This window comes from Anser brachyrhynchus, assembly GCF_964034855.1.
Source record: "Anser brachyrhynchus genome assembly, chromosome: 18".
NCBI lineage: Eukaryota > Metazoa > Chordata > Aves > Anseriformes > Anatidae > Anser > Anser brachyrhynchus.
Window position 1 is genome coordinate 8,803,024 of NC_137711.1, and position 23,438 is coordinate 8,826,461.

General features: G+C 60.3%; 1 protein-coding gene across 12 annotated transcripts in view; it reads right to left on the bottom strand.

Moving 5' to 3' along the window:
• Positions 1-100: 100 nt before the first annotated feature.
• SEPTIN9 (septin 9) overlaps positions 101-23,438 on the bottom strand; it is a 129,509-nt gene continuing 106,171 nt past the window's right edge. For all 12 annotated transcript variants that reach the window (XM_080560669.1, XM_080560666.1, XM_080560670.1 and 9 more), the window contains 9 exons: positions 17,580-17,771; positions 14,527-14,655; positions 14,058-14,139; positions 12,691-12,828; positions 7,499-7,616; positions 5,538-5,633; positions 4,605-4,701; positions 3,302-3,353; positions 101-2,443 (listed from right to left, as the gene is read on the bottom strand). In XM_080560669.1, the coding sequence (XP_080416795.1) occupies positions 2,308-2,443; positions 3,302-3,353; positions 4,605-4,701; positions 5,538-5,633; positions 7,499-7,616; positions 12,691-12,828; positions 14,058-14,139; positions 14,527-14,655; positions 17,580-17,771 (1,040 nt within the window). In that variant the 3' untranslated portion in view covers positions 101-2,307. The remainder of the gene's footprint in view (positions 2,444-3,301; positions 3,354-4,604; positions 4,702-5,537; positions 5,634-7,498; positions 7,617-12,690; positions 12,829-14,057; positions 14,140-14,526; positions 14,656-17,579; positions 17,772-23,438) is intronic.

The window sequence follows — 23,438 nt, forward strand, 5'->3', positions numbered from 1 at the left end:
GGCCTCTCCCCTCCCTCCCAGCCCTGCAGGATCCGTGCAGTACCGATCCCATCCCAGCTGGGGACATCCCCAAAAACCAGACGTTTCCAAACAAGCCTCCTTCTATTTGCATTCGAAACATTTATTTTGGGAAATACATATTAAACACTATTATTTATACAAAAATGGACTAAATTTGTCATAATGCTTATAACCCCCAAAAGGCCATTTTAATAGATCTGGATGAAGTTTTTTTTTTATTGTATTATTTTCTTTTTTTCTTCAAAAAAAAATCAGGTTACAAAGGAGAAAGCGGCGTGTCTTGCTTGGCCCAGCTTGAGATATCGACTAGAGGAAAAACAAAAAGTTGAAGATGACATTTGCAGAAGTGCCTCACACAAGAGATTTTTCTCCCCCTTAATAGTCTTTTTAACACTTGAAATATATATACTTTTTTTTCAGTTAATACATTTTGTTTGTTTTTGCTAAAATATAGCAAGTCAGCAAGTACATAACTGCTCCTCCCCAGCAGCTCAGCAGACCTCCCGCGTGCTGCTGCGGAGGGGAAAACACGAGTTGGGGGAGAGCGGAGCCTCCGTGCGACGCGCACCCTGCGCCACGGCCACAGCATCCCCGGGGCAGCACGGAGCTGGGCACGGCCCGGGGACGGCCCCGAGCACCCCTCTGGCTGCCCACGGGGGCAACGTGTGGGGAAAATCTGCAAATCCCCCCCCCCCGAGCACAACGTTTGGGCGTCCCGAGCAGGGCGAGCACAACCCCTCTCCTCTCCTTCTGCCCCCCTGCGATGAAGCCGCCGGCTCTGCCCTGCGGCGGGGCCGCTGGGTGGGCTCCGCGGGTGTCCCCCGGCACTGGGGACACGCTGCCCTCTTAGCACATGCCAAAAAAAGGGTGATTCGTGTAAAGTTTCGTCCCTTAGAGAGGGGAGCGGAGACTGACGGAGCTGACGACAGAAAGGCAGGCGGGGGCAGAAGGGCTGCAGAGCGCTGCTCCAAGACCACCCGCTCGCGAGCCACGCGGTGTTGTTTAACACCCTTGCAGGGTCTTTTTTTACTGCAGACCCACGGAAACATGAGGCACACGGGGGCAGAGCTGAAAGGAGAGTGCCCAGGGCAGGGGGGGCCGCAGCAGCCCTCCCCAGGGCCGGGGCTGTGCACGTGGGCATGCGGGGCTCAGTCCGATACGGGCACGGTCCCCTTGCACAAGGGTGAGGCATATCGAGGAGCGTGTTACGCACATACACATCACACAGGGGATGCAAAAAAAAAAAAAACAACAAAAAAAACCTAACGGCCTCCTCTGTCGTATGGAAAAGCCCGATAATGACAAGGGTCAGACAGGACAAACCTCTGCTCCCCACCGCCGCTTTGCAGAGACGTTCCGCTCTCAGCCCCCTTCAGACAAAGAAACTTTGAGCCTTCAATGGCATAAAACACCCCACCGAATTAAAAATAAATATACAAGGCTTCCCAGGAACTCAGCCATACCTATGGTCCAAGTGAGAGGGGAAAAGGAGTCTCTGCAAAGCGCTGCAGCTCGGGGAAGCATTTTCTAGGCTGCAAAGACGGCCGGCATGAGCCCCCCGCCCCCCGGTTCCACTATTGCAAGGTAACAGTCCTAAAAGGCACTTCTCCCAGAGCGGGCAGCTCTGCCGGGCCGCGGGTAGCCCCTAAAGGCTCCCAGGTTATTGCGTGTAGGCAGGGTGGGGGGGCTGGGTCGGGGCTGGCTGCTCCTGGAGGACCGCGGAGGGCTCGTGAGGAGGAGGAGGAGGAGGAGGAGGAGGCAGGAGACAAGGATGTCGCCGTCTTGCTCTCTTCATACCACCGTACCTTGCTTCTGGAGGCTACATTCACACGGAGAAACCCTTGCCTTCAATGGACGGAGAAGAAAAATGGCAAAGCCACGGGGCAGAGGTACTCGGCCTTTGGCAAACGCCCCCTGGGGACAGCCACGGAGGGGACAGGAGACCCCCGCCCCGCTGCCCTACCCCTAAATCCCACGGCTTTGGGGCAGCGGGAGGAGGCTGCCCCATTAGGCTGGAGGACGGCGAGAGCCCGACCCCAGCGGGGGACGGTCCCCAGCCCGACCACCCCCTCCTGCCTGACGGGGCTGAGACGGAAACCCGTGCCACGAGGCGGGGGGACGAGCGGCCACCCCACTGCACGACAGCTGGTTATTTGGTCAGTTAACATTGGCGGGGGGTTGGGGGGAAGGAGGGACAGTGGCAGAGGATTTATATAAAAATAAAGGGGGAAGAGGGGAGAAATAGCGAGCGTGAGCGAGCGAGGTCCTGGCTACAGAGCGAGACGGTTACATTTCGTTAGCCACCAGCTCCTTGTCGGTCACGCCGTTGGAGAGCGAGCTCTGGCCCTCGTTCAGCCTCTTCACCCTGTAGGCTTCGAAGTGGATGTTGCTGGTGATGTCCTTTATGTTCTGCATGTGTGTCCTGCATGAAAAGAGACGGGGGGTGATCGCAGCGGGCTGGGGGCGCAGGGCAGGTTTGCCCAGCACCAGCCCCAGCTGTCACCTCGCACCCCTCACCCTCTGCTTTCCAGCCCCCCCCCAGCCCAAACGTCCCCAGCCCCTTCTCTGGTTCCTGGCACATCTTCAGGGTGCGGGGTGGAAGCAAAGGCAACAATGAGAAACTGAGACCTGAACCCTTTGCACATACCGATAGCCCGTGCTCTGGTACGCGGGGAGCCCTTGCTGTACGACACCCTCCTGGGAAGATCCCAGTCCTACAAATCCCTGGGGTCAGGCTTTGAAGCCCTGCACAGCTCTGCCAGCAGCAGCGCCACGTGCAGGGCAGCCAAACTGAGGAGACCAATGTCCCCTCCAGCCAGCCAAGGGGTTCAGCCCCCTGCTCCCCCCAGCAGGGACACCCAGACCTCACAACAGCACGATCCTGCGATGCAAGAGGGTGATGCTCTGGGACTGGGAACGGTGCACCGGGGAGGACCTGGGGCTGGGGAGGGGTCACCAGGGCAGAAATACCCCTCAGGTGCTCCAGGCAGGTGGGCTGCAGCCACACCGCATGCTGCTGGCAAGCTGGGAGTCTGCCCCGACCCACCCCTGCTCCTCTCCAACCTTTTCTCAGCACCCTTGGTGAGAAAAGCCCCCTGCAGCCACGTCCCTTTGTGTGGGGCCATCCCACAGCTGGGCTGCAGCAGCGCGGAGGGCTGGGATGGGAGCACGGTGGGATGGAGGGGAGCAAAGCAGCGGCTGACTCCCAGCGGGGCTCTCCCCTTTCTCTGGATGCCACCCGGTGACCGAAGGCTCCGGGGGGCGGCACGGCCCTACTGACCTGATGAGGAGGTCCCGCAGGTAGGCGAACTCACAGTGTGTCGTGTTCTCCACTGCGAGGGGGAGAGAGAGAGAGAGAAACCCATCAGCGCGCAGCCAGGGCACGAGTGGCAACCAGCCAGGGGAGGGAGAGCGCGACGGGGCTTCATCGGGGTGCGGGGAGCTGAGACAGGGACCCAGCCCGAGGGCGACACGTGCAGGACTCTCAGGAGTCCTCTTTGCTGCTGTCAGGCCAGCGATTTACCCACCTACCCGCCCAGCTCAGCACGACCGCGTGCTAACAGGGCTTAGAGCAAGGAGGAGTGTTTGCAAGAGGCTGGGGGGAAAAAGCAAGGGGTGCTGCTCCGCCACAATTAATGACAGCTGTCAGTTTGCCAGGCGTTTGGATTTAGAATCTCAACTGCCTTTTTTGATTTATTTTTTTTTGAACAGAATGCAGAAATCACAAGAGAACAAGTAACACTGTTCTGCAAAGGCTGCCCACGGGCACGCTAGCTCCTTCGGCACGGGGAGACCAACACAGAAGGCAATTCGTGTTTCTAATCCCACCCTGAGCCCCACAAACTCAGAACTTCCAAGGACAGAGCACAAGAGGGCAGCAGAGATTTAAAATACACTGATTTTCCTGGCATCTTTGTTAATTAGGCAATCCTTCAACATGGGATTCCTATAAAAGAGAATCATAAATGAGAGGAATCTGTCAAATGAAGGGGAGGAAGGCAGAGGGGTGGCACCAGTCAGCTGGCTGCCCAAAGCCAGGGACCCGGAAACGTGCTGATGGGCTGCAGCCATAAGCCTTCGCCTAGCCTTTAAACTCGGATTTAAAATGGTGGGAGGAGGAGAAAAAAAATAAAAAGGAAGACATTGATGGGATGAAGACGGAAGAAGGATGAGATCCCACAAGGGCACCATGAAATGCATGGAGGAGGGTGCAGAGACCTACGGGTGGTGGGCAAGGCTCTAATATGGGCTAGAGAAAGAGACCTCAGCACTGAACTTGTCTGCCCCCAAATCCAGCCGCCAGGCATTTAATAGTGTGAGAAGCAGGAGCCTGGCCAGAGGGGGAGACAAGACACTGAGAAATGCCCCCTCAGACACTCAGCTGCCCCCGCAGCCACACAAAGCCGAAGGACCTCAGCACAGAAGAACTGGCCAGGTTATTTCCAGTCCCCAAAGACTGGGGAGGTGACTTTCCCGGAGGAGCAGGGAAGCTCTGTGTACACCTTGATTTCCACTGCTGCTTTTGGACCTTCAGCCAGGGCAGGGAGTCGGGCTCAGGAGGTGGGGAAACAAGGGCAAGCTACCTTCAATGGTGCCCCACTTGGTCTTCCTTCCAAGGATTCTTCTTCCGTTAACCTGGTACTCCTGGTCGCTGCCCACCACTGCAAACGGGATCATTTCCTGAGGAAAGAGAAAAACAAGGTCACGTTTTCCTCCCAAAAAACCAGTCAGGAAACCAAGCTGGTGAGCAAAGTCCTGGGTCAGGCTGTTTTCGGAAGAGACCTCCGTGGGATGGGCCAGCCTGTCCCTGATGCTCCTGAGCAGCGCTGCCTGCCAGGGACCTGGGCAGCGCAGGACCACGGCAGCAGCATCCCACACACACGCCCAGTCCAAAACCAGCACCAAACCCGTGCAGCCCAGCACCTCGCTGGCAGGCACCAGCATCCAGAGGAAGGTAACGTGGTGCTTCCCCAGGAACCACCCCAAAATCCAGCGACCCGGGGCTCGGTCACTCCCTGATCCGAGGTGCTGTCTTTGTACTTTGGAGTCCCTAATTTTTATTTTTCTTCCTTGATTTTGCCCAAGCCAATTTTCCGAGCTAGGAAGTTGTTCGCTATTTCCTGCAGCAAGGAATTCACCTGCACAGAAGCAGAGCAGGCTGCGGGCAGATTCTCTCCAGCCGCCAGGAAGGGGGCTCCCCGTGCTGCAGTGGGCATTCCCTGCACCTGGGGGGGCACGAAGCCCCCAGACCTCCCTGCCTGCTGCTTACCGAGGGCACGTTAAGATACAGAGCTGGGGGAAAGAGCAACAACAGAGAGGCAGCCTTCCCCAGCTGCCTTTTTCAAACTCTTTCTGTCCCTGCTCTGAGCTCTGGCATGACCCAGGCAGGCGGTTGTAGGGCTCAGCACCTTCAGAAAGAAAACAGACACTTGGGAAGAGGACCCCGCGACATCCCAGGTGCTTGGAGCTGCAGACCCCCAACCCAAGCACATTTAACTGCGACGCCAGGCACTAACCCTGAATTTCTCATTCACTAGCCGATCTTCAGAGTCCTCATCAAACTCCTTCTGCGGGTACACGTCGATCCCGTTGGCGAGAAGATCGGCCGTGATCTGGGAGGGGAGGAGCAGGGGACACGTGAAGACGGGCAGAGGAGCTGCACACCCACCACGGCGCTGCCCCAGCCCCTGCAGGAGGCTCTCAGGAGCAAGCCTGCAGGGCACAGCAATGCCCAGGCACCGTTATCTTCCCCCCTCTCCCAAATATTGCCCACCTGGGGGACAGGGGCCCGCGTTTAACTGCTGCACACCTCCAAGTGCCTGCCCTGGAAGGTCTGCAGGAACCTGGTGCCAAGACAGGCTGAGAGGGAGATGCAGGTATATGAGCTGGGCTTTGTGTTGGCATTTAACAGAGTACAAAAATACAGGTTGCACCAAGCAATGGGAACACAGCTGCCAGGCATGCGGTGCTGGCCCTCACGTTGTTTTTTTGGCACTTGCTGCCCTGCCTGGAAAGGTTTCACAGCAGTGCCTGCTCCAAGCAGCCAGGGACACAACAGCCTGGAGCGGTCTCCAGGACATTGCCTCTGCGCAGGGTAAAGAGACGCCGAGATCCGAGTCCTGGGAGGTTAGGGTTAGGGTTAGAGCTAGGGTGAGGCTTAGCTCAGGTCAGCACCAGGAGCGCAGAGGCTCAGCCTTGAACAAAGCTGCAAACCCAAACCCACTACCACGCGACTGCTCCGTCGCTTGCTATGGCCATCTACTCCTCCACAGCAGTCTGCACTGCAGGCTGGCAAGGAAAGCATATCGAGGCCAGAGGAACCCCAAACCAGTCCCCAGACACACACCTGCTGGGGATGGCCCCTATTTTATGGGAACAACCCAGCAAAGCCAGCCCCACGGGGTGTTGGACTCCATTTGACCAACTCCGTGCCGCACTGGCATCAGGTTGACGCAGTGCCACGCAACCCGAGGCAACTCCTCACCTCCTACACTCCCCATCCCCATCCATCCCTAAAGCTGTCATTTTGGCAACACCACCCTTTCCTTTTGTTTCACTCCCTGCCCAGAGGGGAGATGTGCTGGACCCCAGCAAGCACTAAGAAGCGGAGGCCGGTCAGGTTGACCCTGTCCCGTTGTGGGTCTGCGGGTCGGTACCAGGCTGCAGGAGCCGACTCCTGGCCATCTCCTCCCTGCCCTACAGCACCCAGCGCCCGAACCATCTGCATCGCACCGGGGTAGTTGGGGAATGCTGTTTGAGTGACCAGCTTTGGTGAAACCTGGCCTGTTCCTGCTCAGAAATGCGATTCTGGCTCACAGAGCAACGAGCCACGCGGTGGCCAGGGGCTCGCTGATTTTTGCAGCGAGTGCCGAGGCCGTCGCGGCCGCAGCCACGCCACCACTTACAGCGCTGTGTGTGCAGCCCCCCGCCGAGCCCCCACGCGGCACCTCCGGCTCCCAGCAGCACCGGGCGCGCAGGGAGGGAAGCGAGCACACACCTTCGGTGGGCTCAGCCGCCCCTCCTCGGCTCCCCACCAACGCGATCGAGGGAATTTCATGGCGTGCTTCCCCATAAATCTTGCCTGGCTGAGCTCAGCAAACCCACCCGTTTTCACCTGGTTACCGTACGGGCGCAGGATGTGGCACAGGGAGGGCTTTCTAGGCTGTGTGTGCAGCACCATCGGCCTCCCGGAATAACCCAAACCAGCCCGAAAACAACAACAACAACAAAGGAGGCAGGAGAAACAGGCCCCGAGACCACAAGCTCCGAACTTACTCCGCGCTGACAACGGTCCAAGAGAAACACAAGGAAGCGTTTGGAGCGAGGGCCTTCCCTCCTGCCACATGGGATCGCTCAGGGCTGCAGCCCGAGGAATGCGCCGGGCTCCCAGCCAGGCGCTCGGCTTCCCAAAGCTGCCTGGGGAGAGGGGCAGGGGGAGCTGCGGAGCCCCCACGAGCACCCCCGGCCCCTTCCTTACCCTTTGCTTGAAGTAATCCCTCTCCTCCAGCGTTAGCGTGTCGGCTTTGGCAATCACCGGGACGATGTTGACCACCTTGCTCAGGCGTTTCATGAACTCGATGTCCAGCGGTCGGAGGCTGCAAAACACGGCAGGAAAAAAAGGGGCTCAGCCGGGGGGGCTGCAGCTGTCTCCCAGCAGAGAGAGAGCTTCAAAGGATGGACACGGAGGGGGAATCGTTTGCTTTCCGAGAGGAAAAGGAAAGACATTTTCTTAAAAGCTTGGCTTGTAAGAGAGGGCTTTTTATCTTCACACGGCCACCGAGGACTGCAGGACGTTGCCCAAAGCCATGCGTGTCCTTGGCAAAGCCAGGATGCAAGCACAGCACTGAAGCCTGCCCGCAGCACGCATCAAGCTGGGGAGAGACCACGGTGCAAAACCTCCAGCCGTGCCCACGAGGACAGGCTGGCCAGGGCCAGGCCAGCACGACAGGGACGTGGCCACGGGTCACTATCCCTGCTCAGATTCACTCTTGCTCTGTCACACACGAGCCAAGATTTCATCCCTCATCCACTGGCTCGGATTTAAAAAAAGGCTCTGCTAATTCTCAAGCGGATCGCGCGGCACAGAAGAGATGCTGCTTGTTCCAGAGGGCAAAAACGTCAGAAAAACTTCTACAACCGAAGTCTCAGCAGAGCAAAGCTGCGGCGATTGCACACCCGAGCCATCAGCCCCCGGGGAAATCCTGCTGACAGCGCGGGCGCGACCCCCGGTGCCACGCTGCGCCTGGCCCTGACCCTTCCCTCTGCCCCTCGGTCCTTGCTGCTCCCTGGAGGTATTTTTATCGCTGGGGGATCCCAAGACGAAAGCCTGCCTGGGGATGCCTCCGCCTGCTGCGGGTCCCCATCGGTGGCTCTGGAGGTGACAGGGACACGATGCCCACGTGAGAGCTGAGCAAATGTTGCTCAGCACCCGGGGAGAAACCCAAATAAATGGGGTGGTGACTTAAAATGCTCAGGTGCTCCCTGCGCGGGGGAGCACAGAGCAGAGCCCAGTGCCCGGGGGGAGCCAAAAACGTGCTTAGAAGCAGGGAGAACAGGGCCAAGAGAGCACCTGCTGCCAGCACGCTCAAGCCAAACCCCACCGGGGTGGTCTCCTCAGGCCCTATGAAGGGCTCAGAGGCTCCCACAGGCCCCACACGGCTCCCACAAACCCAGCGAGAGCCTCGCCAGCCCAAAGGGAAGGGGCTGGTGCTGCTCCTCGGCAGTCCCCAGGCAGCATCTCCACCCCGCGAGGCCGCCCCTGCCTGGCCCCAGCACCGAGAGCCCCCCGCAGGGACACCCAGCCCGGAGAGACCCGGCACGGTGCTCCTGCCGATCCTAAAACCACAGCTCGAGGCTACTCCAGTGCAGACATCTGAGCCCGTCCCCGGCCAAACCCCATCTCCTCCCCGGGGCCGGGCACACCCCGCAGCACGAGGACCTTCCCCAAGCCCCCGTGCCATTTGCACGCACGGCCCCGGGCGCTGGGCAGGCAGCGTGAGGACGATCAAGTTCCTAACGCGAGCTCAGGAGCCACAGCTCACCCTGGGCCCCGGGAAAGAAAAGGAGTTTGGCTATTTAAAAAAAAAAAAAAAAAGAATGAAAAAAGCACAAGGAAACCCCCACGGACACATCTGAGCAGAGTGCTGCTGGCAAGCATTGTTTGGAGCTCTGCATAATGTATTTCCCAGACCTCCAAGGAAGCCATGCACTCATGTTCCTTTCCCAGCAGATTTCTTTCCCCTCCTTTCTCTTTGCTATTTCTCAAACAGCTTTTCCCCTCTTCCCCACCGAGACTGCGCTCCTCCCTCCTCCACCGGCTCTCCTTTCGGAGCACAGAGCGGGATGCACGCGTAGCCAAGTTTCAGCCCAGGGGGCACACGGCCCACCTGCCCCTCACCAAGCCCCCCTGACACCTGCTGAGGACGTGAGGGTGGTGAAGCAGCACCACGAAGCTGCTCCCAGGACACACGAGGGCTGGGTGGGAGAGGAGGGGACGAGCATAGGAGCCCCGTGAGCCAGCAGCACCAGGGGGCAGCTCCCAGGGTGTTCCGGAGCAAAATTCCCAAGCGTTTCCTCCCAGCACATCCACGGCCTCGGGCAGCTGCAGCTCCCCCAGCCCACCTGCACTGGGGAGCCCCGAAAAACCTCAAGTATTTAAAGGAAGCGATGCTTTTCACAAAAAAAAAAAAAAAAGAGACCTGTTGCTGGAAGTCAGTCACCCATCTGAAGGCACCGAAGGGGAATGAATGGCTTACGGAGATTATGAGCGAAAAGAGCCTAATTTACACGTTCCCTTATAATGCTGCGCAGGACCAGGCTGGCATGGCCAGGGCCACGATGGGGCGAGCCCAAACCTAATTCCTCTGAAATTCCTGCTGCACGGCACCGGCCGGGAGAGCAGCGACAGTTCTGGTGCTCAGCCACCACCGTCCTGTGACCAGGATGTGACCAGCGGCACCCTCATCCCCCAAGTGTCCAAACCAGGCTCAAAGCACCGACACTAGAGCTCAACAAGGATCAGCAATGAAACCACTGAGTATACAAATAAGCAGAACAGCAAGAGAAAGTGAGTTATTTCTCAGCAAGAAGCTGAGCCGCACTTCCAGCCGACTCCGGCGAGCACCCAGCGGCCACCCAGCCCCACCAGCACCCTTGGGGGACCCAACCGAGGCTGCAAGAGGGGAAAGCGGCCGTGAGGTGTCTGCACATCAGCCAGCACCTCCAGCACATGCAGCAAACGGGGCTGCCGAGGCCAGGGCAGTATTTCAGAGTCACGTTTCGCAGCCTGGCAGTGCTTCACAGGGGTCAGAGCTGAGAAATTTATTGGGTGGCAAAGAGTTCGGCTTGCGCAGCTACAGCCAAAAGCCCCTGCCAGCAGGTTACTTAGCCGCTGCAAACATGGTTTTACGGGAGTGTTACAAGAAGGACAGGGTGTGTGCAAGCTAGATGGGTTGCAAATCCTACCCTGACCTCCCTGCGAGGGGAGAGACAGCGGCAGCGGAGAGGAAATTTCTCCCTGGATTAACCCTTGAGCAGCACGGCGGGGAGGCACGAGCCTGCACTAAACGCTGCAGCACCCGTGTGGAGCAGCGTCCCAAGCCCTTGTGCTCCAAAACGAGCTCAGAGCCCTGTCCCTGCTGCAGGACGGGCATCCACAGCTCATGGGCAGCGTGGGGAGAGCACGTTGGGGCGATGCGCACCGTAACGTGGGCTCCACAAGGGGCAGAAGGGAAACCACTGCCTCGAGCTTTCAGAGAATTTCCCATGGATTTCTTGCACCCAGTGGGGTTTGTCCCCCCTTCCGCAACCCGCAGCTTCACTCCTTCTCAATCTACTTCCATCCCCTTCCAGGAGGGGATGTGTGAGCCAGCTGCCGGTGGGGACACCTGGGCAGGGCAGGACGTCCCGGAGCAGTGGCCGGGCTGAGCGCTGGCCCCAGGCAGGCTACCAGGACCCGCCCGGCCGAGGCTGCAGCAGGGGGAGCAGGGTCTGCGCACGGCTCAGCAACAACGTCCTCCAACCGCCAGGCTAGCTCGGATATTGGAAACACATGTTCAGTGCAGAGAAAGAAAAAAAGCAGCTGAACTTCCCCGCAATTACTGCTAGCCGGCGGGTGAGAGAAACCAGAACGCGCTGCTGGAGAGGCTCCGGCAGGGGACGGGCTCTGCACCGCTGCTCCCCAGCCCGCAAACCGAGCCCCGTGGGATGCTGCGCTTCCAGGGGGACTGCCTGGGAAGCGGTGCCTGCACTCCTCCGCGGCAGCACGCCCAGATCTGCGATCTCTGCGCCCTGTGTCCGCAGAGCACGCGCTTGCAAGGGTTAAACGCCTGAAGCCAGGAGAAAAAGCCAGAGCATGGCTCGTGCTGCAATACCCCGACCCGGTCTGCAGATGGTTTGCAGATCGGTCCCGAGATGAGCAGGACCAACAAGCCAGACTGGCCAAAACCATCGTCCCCTCCAAAAAGTTTTCTGCTTTATCAGGTTCTCTCGTGGCAGAACGTGTCAGCACGCCCTCCGCTCCTGCTCAGCTGCCCCAAGCAGAGGTGGGTGTAAAGGAAAAGCCTGAGGCCAGGGCTCCTGACCGGCTCGGTGGTGAGGCTCCTGCTCCCTCCTCGGAGGCTTTCAAGCCTCATCCGCACACGCAAGCCATGCCTGTTACACAAGCAGAACATAACTGGCCCATGCAGTCATTTTATTCCAGCAAAGAATGCATTTTTGGTCTACCCACTGACAGAAGCAAAACAAAATCTTTTCTGTTGGAATAAATCTCTACATGGAGAAGAGGAAAGGGCTGGCATTAATACAGCCCTGGCAGTCTGAATCTAACTTTTGAAAACAGACAAAAAAAAAATTCCCCACGCAGACAAAACCAGAAGTGGAAGGAATTGACACAAATCAAAAGGAAACTTCAGTCTCAGTTCGTGTTGCGGTGCTTTACGTTGCAGCTTTCAAAACACTAAAGTTCCCAAGATTTCCACTAGAGGCTATATGTCTTTAAAAAAAAAAGAGGGGGTGGGGTAAAGAAAAGCACCAGGTTTAGCCCTTTGATGCTGTCACTTGAGAAATGCCAGAGCCAGGAGAGCGCTGCACAGAATAAACTGCATCCCACTCGCAGACTAATCAAACAACCTACAAAATACCCTAAAAGGGTTAGGGTGTTTGCTCCCTCCGTACAGCAGCACTTCGCCCCTTACAAAGGCAGGGGTGCTGGGAAAAAAAAAAAAAAAGGAAAAAAAAAGCTTCTCCTGTTTGCAGAGGCAGCCCCGTCAAATTCGAGAGCCCACTGACTGATGTCCGTCTGCTGGGCAAGCAAGGTGGCCAGAGCAAAGCAACAAACTGAGGCTCAGGGAGGCTGCAAGGGCCCTTGAGGAGAAGAGGAAACGCCACGTTTGCCTTGGCTAAAGCTGCTCTGCAGATGCTACAGCCTTAGAAAAGACAGTTTCACATGGGCTGCCTGAGCCTCCTTGCTGCTCCTGCACACAGCAGCACATGAGACCTACTTGACTTGACCCTACTGGCTTCAGCCAGATGCTTGTGAAGGGCCCCGAGCTCCTCCAAGGTCCCCTCAGAGACCCCGAGGGACCCCAAGGATGCCCCCGAGCAGCTGAGCTGCGAGACTGGAGGCGGAGGGAAACGCCGAGGGGCTGAGGACGGCCGGTGGGTACGTACGAGTGGCCGGTGGCGGGGATGAAGTATATACAGCAGTGCACCCTGGTGTCAGGGATCCGCTTCTTGCGGTTGATGTTGATCTCCTCCTGCAGGTACTTCTCGTACTGGTCGTTGATGAACTTCATGATGGGCTGCCAGCTGCAGAGAGGCACAGACACAAGGTTGGGTTTGGGGGAGGGACCGGGACCACCCTGAGCCTCCCCCTTGGCCTCTGAGCGGGGGATGCTTATCGTCCTACAGCACCCCATAAAACACACGAACTGAACCAAAACCCGCCCTTGCAGGGACGTTTTCCTTCCCATCATCTCCCATTCACACAGCGACTGTGGGCGACGAAGGGATCCCCAGGCTCACACGCTCACTGCTTGGCAGCTCCCCACGCCGCGGTGGGAGGGGATCTTGCTGCCTGTTTTAAAGCAGCGAGTGCCTGAAGTCCTCCCTTCCCTGCCCCAAAGGACCAAGTGTCCCAACAGACCTCCCTCCTCTGCCCCAGGCCCTGGCTGCAGAGCGGGGCCGGGGGCATCCCCCAGCTCTCTGCACCACCTCGTAGCGCAGGAGCAGGAGCACCCACCCCAGCTCACTACGGGTAGGAGCTCCTGAAATTGTCCGGTCCTTTCCAACACCGAAAGGGCCCAGGAAGCTCTACCAGACCAGCACGGCCATGCCCCCGTCCTCCCAATCCCACCCCGAGCCTTGCTGCGGGGCATCCCGGTTTGTGCTCCGGGGCAGCGCTGCAGCAGAGCAGGTCCTCGGCTGCCTGGTCTCAGGGCGTCTTTGGACAGCCCCCAGTGTCCAGAGGAGGACACGGCTGCTTCCAGGGCGTCCTGGAAGTGCCAGCTACAGGGGGAGGGAGTGTGGGACAGGAGAGGGGAGCTGAATGCAGCTGGGGTCCAAAAACCCCCCATTCCTCCCTGCCCCAGCAGTGGGTGCACACACACAGGGGCTCGCGTTCGGCACATCCTCCTGCAGCCGGAGCCCCGCAGCGACACAGGACAGCCCTGCCCAGCACGTCCCGCACAGAGAGCCGCTGTCCCGAGGACATGTGGCAGGGCCCGGCCTCGGGGCCACATGAGCGAGGCCCAGGGACGAGCCCTGCTGGCACACAGCTGCTCCCGGCCCCGAACAAAGGGCATCTCACGGCACAGACAGCAGGACGTTTGTGGGTCCAGCGGCAGGGCCAGGGAGCGCAGCACCGCGCTGCCACCCTCACCAGCCCCTCTGCTCTGCTCCCCACAGAGCAGGGGCAGCACAGGACCACAGGGGCAGCACAGGGCCACAGCCTGGCCCCCAGAACCAGCTCCAGGGCAGGATGGCCCGCGGATCAGATGCCTTCCCCCAGCACAGGCACGGCTGCCCAGCCAGCTCACCAGTTCTCGTTGTTGATGTGGTCCCCAAAGCCCGGGGTGTCGATGACCGTCAGCTTCATGCGAACCCCCTTCTCTTCGATCTCTGAAACGAGAAGAGAGCAGCTGTGTGAGGCAGCTCCCGAAATCAGCTGGAGATCCGGACTGGGCCCCCCCAGGGAAGAAAAGCGCCTTTACGGCTTCTCACAGGCACAAATCGGCCGTCCAGGGAACTCAGCACCACTTCTGCCCTGAAACTCAGCCCCCCACAACCGCCTCTCCTGTTCCCTTCCATCGTCATTAGGTCAGTGCTGGAGGGTAAAAAGAAGAGAGGCGTCTTCCCAGCCCCGTGAGCACCTCTGGATGGCCAAAGCCCCCTAGTGCAGATGGGAGCGGATGTTTGTGGGGGCCCCCAGCCCCCCCAGGCCTGCCGGGACACAAGGCAGAGCAGGGCCGAAAGCCAAAGTGCCAGCTGGGCTCTGCAGAGCCTCACCGTGAGTGATGGATTTGATTTCAATGGTCTTGGGGATCCGCTCCTCAGAAGTTGGCTGTACAGATTTCCGGCTGATTTTGGACTTGAAGAGGGTGTTGATTAACGTGGATTTCCCCAAGCCGCTCTGACCTGGAAAGCAGCAGGACAAACCACAGTCAGCACTATCCCCTTTCCGGGTTAGTTTTTTTCAGGGGCCGGCAGATGGAGAGGCTGACGAGACCCAGCCTGCAGCAGAGCTGCAGAAGGGAGGCAAGAGGTGCCAAGCTGCTCCCCGAGGCTTGTTAAAAGATGTCAGAAAGGGGCAAGCGGGGCCAGGCACCGGTCTGGGGCCACGACAGCGTCACCAGCAGCCAGCACCATCACCCCGGCAGCTTCCAGCACCACCACATCACTCCTGCAGCCTCCCCACTGCAGCTCCCCTGGGAAGAGGAGCGAGCAGCTCCGTAAGCCCTTCGCTGGGCTGATGTAACGGCAGCAGCCTCCGACACCTGAGCCCTCTGCATCCGCTGCTGCTGCTCTGCCGGACTTGCTTTTGCTACAGACAGCCCCCTGGCTGCACGGAGCCTGGCTGGCCCAGGCCAGCAGCACCTGAGTCGCGGAAACACCATCCCAGTGAGCGCAGCACATCCTGCGAGGGCAGAAAAAAGCAGCTTTTACGGTGTTACGGTGACAGCTTTTACGGTGTTCGCTTAGATCAAGTGCCCCAACCCACCCAGGTTGCCCAAGGCAGCCAGAGCCAAGCCAGCAGCGGGGCTGGCCAGCGCCTTGGTCCTGGGCGTTAGCCCCGGGCTGGCTGCCCCAGCCCCGTGACCGAGCAGCAGCCCGGAGCTGCGCCCCCAGCGCTCCTCCTTTCAGCCGGCACGCCGCGGTCCCGCACAGGAGCGCCCCGCTCGCCTGCAGCCATCGCAGCGGGCGTAGGGGAGAAACACGGGGACCTGGCTGGGGTCAAGGACTCCTGAAAAGTAAGAAAGGCAACACCCACGGAACAACCCCAAACTGAAATTCTGCCTCGGTGCAGCTGATGAAACCCCTTTGAAGTGGCCTGCTGGTACCCAGGGGTATGGGATTTTGGGCAGAGGGAAGCCCCCTGCCTGCAGACGTGCTCGATTCCCTCCGCCTGTGCCCAAGTCACCCCGCTCCTCCCTGGGTGGCATTTCCCTTCTGTGACCCGGGGATTACAAGGATTTTAACGTAAGGACTCACAGCTTAGACCGGGTGGGAATAGAGGAGCCAAACCAATCCCGGGAGAAGCCTGAGCCCCCCTCCCGGAGGAACACGGCAGAACGAGGGCAGCCCCTGCAGAGAGCCACCGTGCTCCGCGTCCCCTGCCACTGCATCGGCGGCGTCACACGCCATCAAAGCCCGTCCCAAAGGCACAACACGGCTGAAAGCAGCAGCTCTGGGCCGCCTGCTCCTCCTGGCTCCAGCAGAGCGTCCCTGGACCCCCCAGGTCCCTCTGAGGGCACCCTGGGTGCTCCTCCCGGGTCTCCTGGCAGGGCCGGAGCTCGCCTTGTTCATGCTGCCACCGAATTCCCCAGGCTGCGAACAGCCCGCCCGGAGCCTGCCGGGGGAAGAACAAGGTTTTCCAGGCCCTTGGGATCGTTTCTCCCAGCAGCTGCAAAGCAGAGAGCAGAGGAGCCTCTGCTCAGGAGGGAGGGAGCACGGGGAAGCCCGGAGCCGCTCGCCCAGGACATTCCCAGAGCAGAAGTCGGGTGGGGGGGTGCCTCTCCTGGCAGGGGAGTGGGGGCTCAGCCCTTGAGATCTCACGTGCAGGCTCTCGGGATTAGTGCTGTGATCCCTCTGCCCCGGGAGTGCTGCTGAACTGGCTGCAAAGAGCATTTTTCACATTAAAAATGTCACGGGAGCCTGCACAAACTGGTTCTGCAGCGAAAGGGTTCGCAGTGACCTCCCAGCCCACATCCGAGGGTGCCCTCCTCTCTGAGACCCATTTCTGCAGGAAAAAAGTCAAAAAGGGGAAATGCAGGGCATCAACAGAGCCCGCTGGGAAGCTACAGGGCAGCTACAGGCTTCACAGAATTAGCAAACTCCTTGGATCAGGCCCTGCTGCATCCCCAGGATGCTCCCCAGGGCTTTGGGGGAGGTCCCCAGCACATGGGTGTCCCTACCCAAGGCTGCGGCCCCACACAGCTCCTCGCAGGAGGAAATGATGGGAAGACCCCCCCATCACACCACTGCCACAGCCTTCCCCCTCTCCCTCCCCACAAGCAGGGACCCCCCCAGCCTCTCTTACGAAGTTTCACATCCCCAAAGGAGCCACCAGCACCCAGATGCGAGCCGGACAGCCCAGCCACCCAAACCTCTGCTTTATCTGCACCGCCAAATGCCCGCAGCTTTTCCTCCCTCGCTTACCGAGCCCGTCCTTCCCCTGCCTTGCCGCCCCTCCAGCCCAAGGGCCGTCAGCACACGACGCAGGCGCTGCCACGCAGCCAGGAGCAGAGCGCCGGGTGCCACCGAGCCCGCACGGCATGGGGAGCCCAGCATGGGACCGACCCCGCCGCAGCCCCCTCGTAGCGTGGCTCCCTCTGCTGTCCGGGCTTCCCGGCACCACCTCATAAATACGGGAAAACTCACAAGCAGGCATTTCGGCCCAATTGCTGGAAACGCCAGCAAACGTCAAGGTGCTGGTATCCCAGCACGTCAGCATTACCACGCTCCCTGACTTCTCGGGGCCGAAGCACTGCAGGGCTCCCCGCACAGCACCCAGAGGAGGCTGCTGTCACCCTCTGCAGGGTTACTGACACCTCCCAAGGCTCTCGTCTTGGGAACGTGCCTACAGACGACGCACCCCAACCTCCAGGAAGGTGCACGGGACCACAGCCAGCTCCAGGCCGCGTCCCATCCCGGCTTTAAGTACTGCTGACTTGAAGCCAGCGCTCTGGAAGCAGGATTTGCTGACTCCTGCAGCAGAGCCACCGCCACGGAGCTGAACTGCTGCGCCCGAGGAGGGTACGGAGAGGACAAACATTGTCACAACAGAAAACAAACAGCTCGTTGAGCACGCTGCTGGCAGCTGGCCCGGGGGGAGCGCTCACCCACGACCATGATGTTGAACTCGAAGCCCTGCTTCATGGCTTTCCGTCTCATCTGCTCCAGGATGGCGTCTATCCCCACGTAGCCGAAGTCTGCCGCCGGCTTCTCCGGCCGCGCCGGCGCCGCCTGCTTGGGGCCGGCATCCCGCGGGGCGTCCGTCATGCCGGGTGCGTGGCTGGGAACGGCCTCGGGACCTGGGGAGGCAGAGAGAGAGCAGTCAGGGGTGGAAAAGGGCCGGGCACACCGCGGTGCTCCTCCGGGCAGGGCACAGGAGGAGCTGCCCGCCCTGTCCCAAGCAGGAATAAGGCGCACGCGGCATCTCCGCACCATTTGGGGCATCTGGAGGCCAAGAGCAGGCACACAGCATCGTCCTTCACCTGTAATTATCTCTAATTTGGGATTACAGTTTTTAGCACGTGCACCTTGATCCCCGCCCCCGTTACCAAGCCTACTGGAGCACAGCAAAAGGACGCGGCCCTGCAGCCTGGTGTGCAGGGGGAGCACCTCGTGGCACCCCGCTCCCGGCACCGTGGGCAGCCCCCCGCCAGCAGCCGGTCCCTCGCCCCAAGCGGAGCCGGGCCCGGCACCAGGGAAACCCTCAGCACGAGCCCGGAGTTCGTGCAGTGAGGGTGACAAAGGCTTTCGGCAGAACAGCCCTGTGCCACAACACTGCCATTAAAAACTCACATTCCTACATCATCCTACTGCTGTAATTACAGTGCTACGATGACTGCCGGTGTAAATGCCTCACGGCCACATTTTGGGGAGCCGGGCAGCTCTCTGTCACACAGGGAAGGTCTCCCCGTCCCATGCCCGCTCCAAGCTGCCAGCGACACGGTGCGGTGCCCGCAGGCCCCAGCTCGCCCCTCGCTGCCCCACCCCAGCGCACACCGCCAAGAACCGAAAACCAACACGTCTGCCCCAAAATGGGTTGCAGCAGGAAGTGCCTGCGCGGTGACGGAGCCGTCGTGATGCTGCCCCGGTTCTGCCACCGTCTGTCAGAGGGAAAGCAAAAAGCCTTCAGCTTTCTGGAGAAATTGGGCGCTTGTCCCACCCGCAGGGCGGCTACGGAGCGCGCAGCTCACCAACGCGCTTCGGGGCTCCTGCTGTGAAGGAGGCAGATGTCTCTGGAGGATGAGGGAGAAACAAACGCGCATCTGTCTGCTGCCTCATTCCACGTCCTCACCAGAAAAGGTGGCGGCACCGTCCCCTCCCGCGGGCAGGACTGCCGCTGCCAGGCAGGAAGGAGGCCTGGGGGTCACGGGGCGACGCGCTCTGCTCGCAGCCCAAGCACGGAGCGTGCACAAGCTCGGCCCCAGCTCTTCGCAAGCTCCTGGTGGAGCCGTGAGCCACGCCGAGGATGCTCCTGGAACGCAGGCGTGAAGGGGGAAGCAGCTGAGGGGTTAGGGAGACACAGGGAGAGCCTCCCCCAGCCCAGGCTGCTGCTGCTCGATGCCCAGCTCCCCGCCCCACCAGCCGACGCGTTCCATTTCCTTGTAGCTTTTTGCCAAGGTTCTCGTGTCTCAAAGCACCACTACAGACCTCAGCTCCTTTCCTGGCTCACTGGCCTCACCCCACCGCTACTTCTGACCTCTGATGAGGTGCTGGGTGCCTTCGTCTCCCTGCCTCCCAAGGGATCTGAGCGCAGGGCGCAGGCGGTGCCGAGGGGCTCCGTCCCAGCACGACTCCCCCCGTCCCTTCCCCACCGGTGACCAGCAGAGCCCAGGGCCCAGCACCAGCCCAGAGCCGGCTGCGAGGCAGAAGCCCTCACATCCTGCAAGCACGGCGCACTTTGAGTCAAGCAGGAAAAAAACAAACCAAACCAGAACTGATCACCAGGACCGATACGGGTGGCTCTGAACGCTTTTTTCCACCCCCCAGCCCCGGGCTGTGCAGAGCAGCGTTACTCACGGAGCCGCTGGGGAGCAAACACGCAGGTCTGGCACACGCAGCAGCAAGCTGCTCCTCCCGGCTCTGCACCAGGCACACACACAAATTCGGGCTGTAGCACAGCTGGCAGCACGCTGCCGGCTGCTCCTTCAGCAGATTACAGGCCCGGCACGCCAGAGGCCCTTCCATCGGTCCTGAGTTAGCACTGCTTCGAAGTGGCAAGGCCAAAAGTGGAAAAAAACCCGACATACCGCTAGAAAAATGATAAATCACGTGGGAAGTCTGTGCCACCAGAAGCACGAGGTTATGAAACGCTTCAACTGCTGCCGGCACCGGGAGGGCCGCAGGTACGGCACCCGAGTGTTAGAGCCTGAAGCACGCCGGCCCTGTAGGACAGGGAAACCGGTACAGGTGAGGTCCAGAAGGAAAATTAAACAAATGGAGCGGGAAAGCATCCCCTGTTTGTTGGGGAGCATCTGCAGCACCTCCTGGCTGCTCTCCAGCCCTGCTAGCAAGCAGCCGGCAGCCTGTAGGAGGGGTGACCCCCTCCCACACTGCCCCCCCAGCATGGGAACAGCCTTGCAGCACTTCACCTCGATGCAGCAAGGAGGGATCGGGACCCAACAGCCAGCCAAAAGCCACGGGAGGCGAGGAGTTCCCACGCACCACGGTTTGCGGCCGCGGAGCACGCAGGCGCGCGGCCACCAAGGTGCACCCGTGCGGCACGGCCAGCAGCGCGGCCCACGCTGCTCCAGCTGGCCCGCAGGAAGAAGTGAGTTAAAGGACAAGGCGTCCCAGCATCTGGCTGCGGCTTGGGGAAATAATAAATAAATATGTCGCAACGAGGAGGGATCTGCGGGCCAACCGGGATGCACAGACACCAACTGCCCAGCGGGCTCCCAAGGGAAATGTTGCAACCCACACATTCGCTCTTCCCTTTGAGCTTCCCATCGAGGCAGCAGCCTGGGAAGAGCCGAGCCTCTGCTACCAAGCACGGACCCGAGCATCCCGCTCGGCTGCAAGAAATTTGTGCCAGCTTTAGAGGCAGGATGCGGCTGAGCCCCGGGACCTCTGTGGTGCACGGCACAGGCACACGGGGCTGCGCTGATGGGTGGCAGGGAGCGCTCTCGGCAGGCGTTTGTCTGAAGTAGAAAGATCCTGGAATGAAATTGGAGCAGAAGTTGTGGCTGCCCACTCGTCTGAAGTAGAAAGACCCTGGAATGAAATTGGAACAGGAGCAGTGGCTGCCCCAGGACTGCACCGCAGGGAGCTGGATTCAGCCCTCGTGTTCTCCACGGGGACGGCGCCAAAACGGCGGCACTCGGTGTGCCAGCACCGCCCGCCCGGCCACGGCGCGGTGGGAAGGGATGAATTAACAAACATACAATGCTGCGAGAAACGCCTGGATGGTGCTGAGCCCCTGGCAGCAGCAGGATCAGGCCTCAAACACCGCTGCCTTTCAGTGCCACCGGGACACAGCTGCTCTGGGCCTCCCCAGCGGAGGCAGCCGGGGAAGCGCGGGGGCTGCTCACATTGCCCGTGGGACCGGGAGCCCTGCGCTCCCTCCAGCTCCCCCGCACGTGTCCCTGGACAAACACGAGCTGTGCAGCAACTCGTGGACAGCCATGCCCGAGATGTCCTCTGCCAGGGAAACCCCCTCCACGCAGGCACCGGAGAGGCAGAGACCGCAGGGCAGCGCCGTGCCGAGCACAAGGCAACGCGCGGCTGCGGCACGGGCTCCGGGGTGACTTTGGACAGCAGCTCCCGAGTTCATTTTGCCAAAAGTTTGGGGCTGTTGCGCTGTAATTAACGCACGCGAGACGGAAGCCAAGGCCAACATCTGCGAAACAGCCGCCGAAAGGCACCCCCAGGGTGGGGAGCCCCCAGAGGACACAGCGGGAGGGTCCCCGTGGGATGGGCTTCGCAAAAAGACTTTGGGGAACCTCTGGGATTGCTGGGGAACCACTGCACCGACAACGGGCTGCAGGCAGGGCTGCAAACACCGGGGTGGGCTCGCTGCTGCCCCAAAACAACCCAGCTCATGGAATCCTCACGGAAAATTTGGGAGAGTGGCCAGTGGGAGACCAGAACTTGCACTGCGGACACACAAAGCTGAGCAGCCTTTGCAGAGGCTGAAGCAGGAACATCTCAGGCAGCCCCACGACCAGCCCGCAGAAGAGGAGGACGCCGCACAGAGCTTTCTGGGGTGAGGATAACTGTAACTCCCCGTCCCTCCGCGCAGCACTTGGTGCTAGACTGGAAACACATTACGCTTCCAGGTCTGCTGGACGGGTTTGCGCTATCACGGAGAGAAGATTCCTAGCAGGGAACAACAGCGCACATCAGTCAGCTGAGGGCAGGAAAACATAACAGCTTCCCAGGCAGCTGAGCATCCACAGATGTTTTCAAGAGAGCAGCGCAGACCAGCTAACCTTCCAACGATTGGAAGCAACAACCCTCCAAAATTATGACTGTTGGGTGTAACGGAGACGTTTTTAGAAGCAAAGAGTGAATTTATAGCTCCCAGCTAGCTAAGAGCAGACTGGCAGGGCTGCAGAGCGCGCCGCTTCCAGGGCTTTTCTACCTTGCACGCCAAACTCGCAAGCTGTCAGCTCTGAAGGCTTTGGCATCGTTCGAGCATCGGGGAAGGGCTGCTTTGCAGGAGCCCCGGAGAAGGGCACAACTTTCCCCCGACCTTCCGAATCGGCACCAAGCTCTCTCGAGCTGAGCACGGCTGCTCGGCCGTGCCCTAAGAGATGACGATGAGGATGGAGAGGAAGGCAGAGCCCTCCTGGGCAGCCCTGCTGCAGGGGCCTCCTCTGCTTCCCCAGCACGAGCTACAGCAACGGATCCAGCCCACGCAGCAGGTTGCAAAGCCACAGTTTTCTCCTCTGAGGGGACCACAGGTGGCAGGCAGCAGAGCCAGGGCTGGATGCAAACCCCGCGTGGCCCAGGAGCTGCCGCTGCCCGCAGCTCGCCCTCAGAGACGTCGCGGGGTCCCCCAGCGCCGACTGCTGCCTGCCCGTGCTGGCCTCGGCACGGGGGTGCAGGAGCACGAGGCATGGCAGCCCCCCAAAATTTCGGTGTCCTGGCAGAGGGCCCAGCCTGGTGTCCCGAAGCCACACAGCAGCAGCAGCCGAGGGTACCTCAGGGACGTTGCCGTTATGTGAGCGCAGTCATCTGAGCCCAGCTGGCACAGCCAGGCCCCGAGCTGGAGCCGCCTGCTCCCGTCCCCGGGCACCAGGCTACGGTTTTGGGCTCGCCGCCAGCCCGGGCCCATCTACCCGCTGGTTACGCTTCCTCCTCGGCTTGCATTTCTACCGGGGTGACAACAGCCGTGACCCAGAAATAGCAGGGGACGCTTAACTACACCTCACCAGACCAAATCCACCCGAGAGCCAGCGGAGCGGCGGCCAGGTGGCCTAATAAGCACACAAGATAGGAGCAAACCCCTTCCCTTTACGCCCTCGTGGGGCAGCCTGGGCAGAGACAGAGGCGCAGCCGGGTCCTGCTCTCCCCCCTGAGGCAGGGGGGGCGGTCAGCCCGCAGAGTGAATTCATCTGAAGCAGCCTGCAGAGCAGGAGGCAGAGCCCCCCCCCGCAGTGTTATCACCGATCTACAAAACACGGGTGCACAGGACGCTCCTGAGCAGCTCCGGGTGCAAAGTCTTCTTGCTCACGTGAGGGGTAAATACATTTTCACAGCGATCTCTGGGGGAAAAAAAAAAAAACAAAACATAAAACAAAGCAACCAGTGGTTCCTGCTTTGGGACAGGCACTTTGACGAGAGAGCCCACGGGGATGTGGTGCCGAGCCCTGGGCACGCACCACGTGCGTGTGCGGAGGCGCAGCCGTCCCCACTGGTGCGCTTCCCCCTTTTGGGCTCCGGAAGCAGACCCCAAGGGGCCCAGCCCCACTCTTTCCCCATTTTACACCGGACTGGGACCCCGCAGCGCCGCTTCCCTTCCAGGA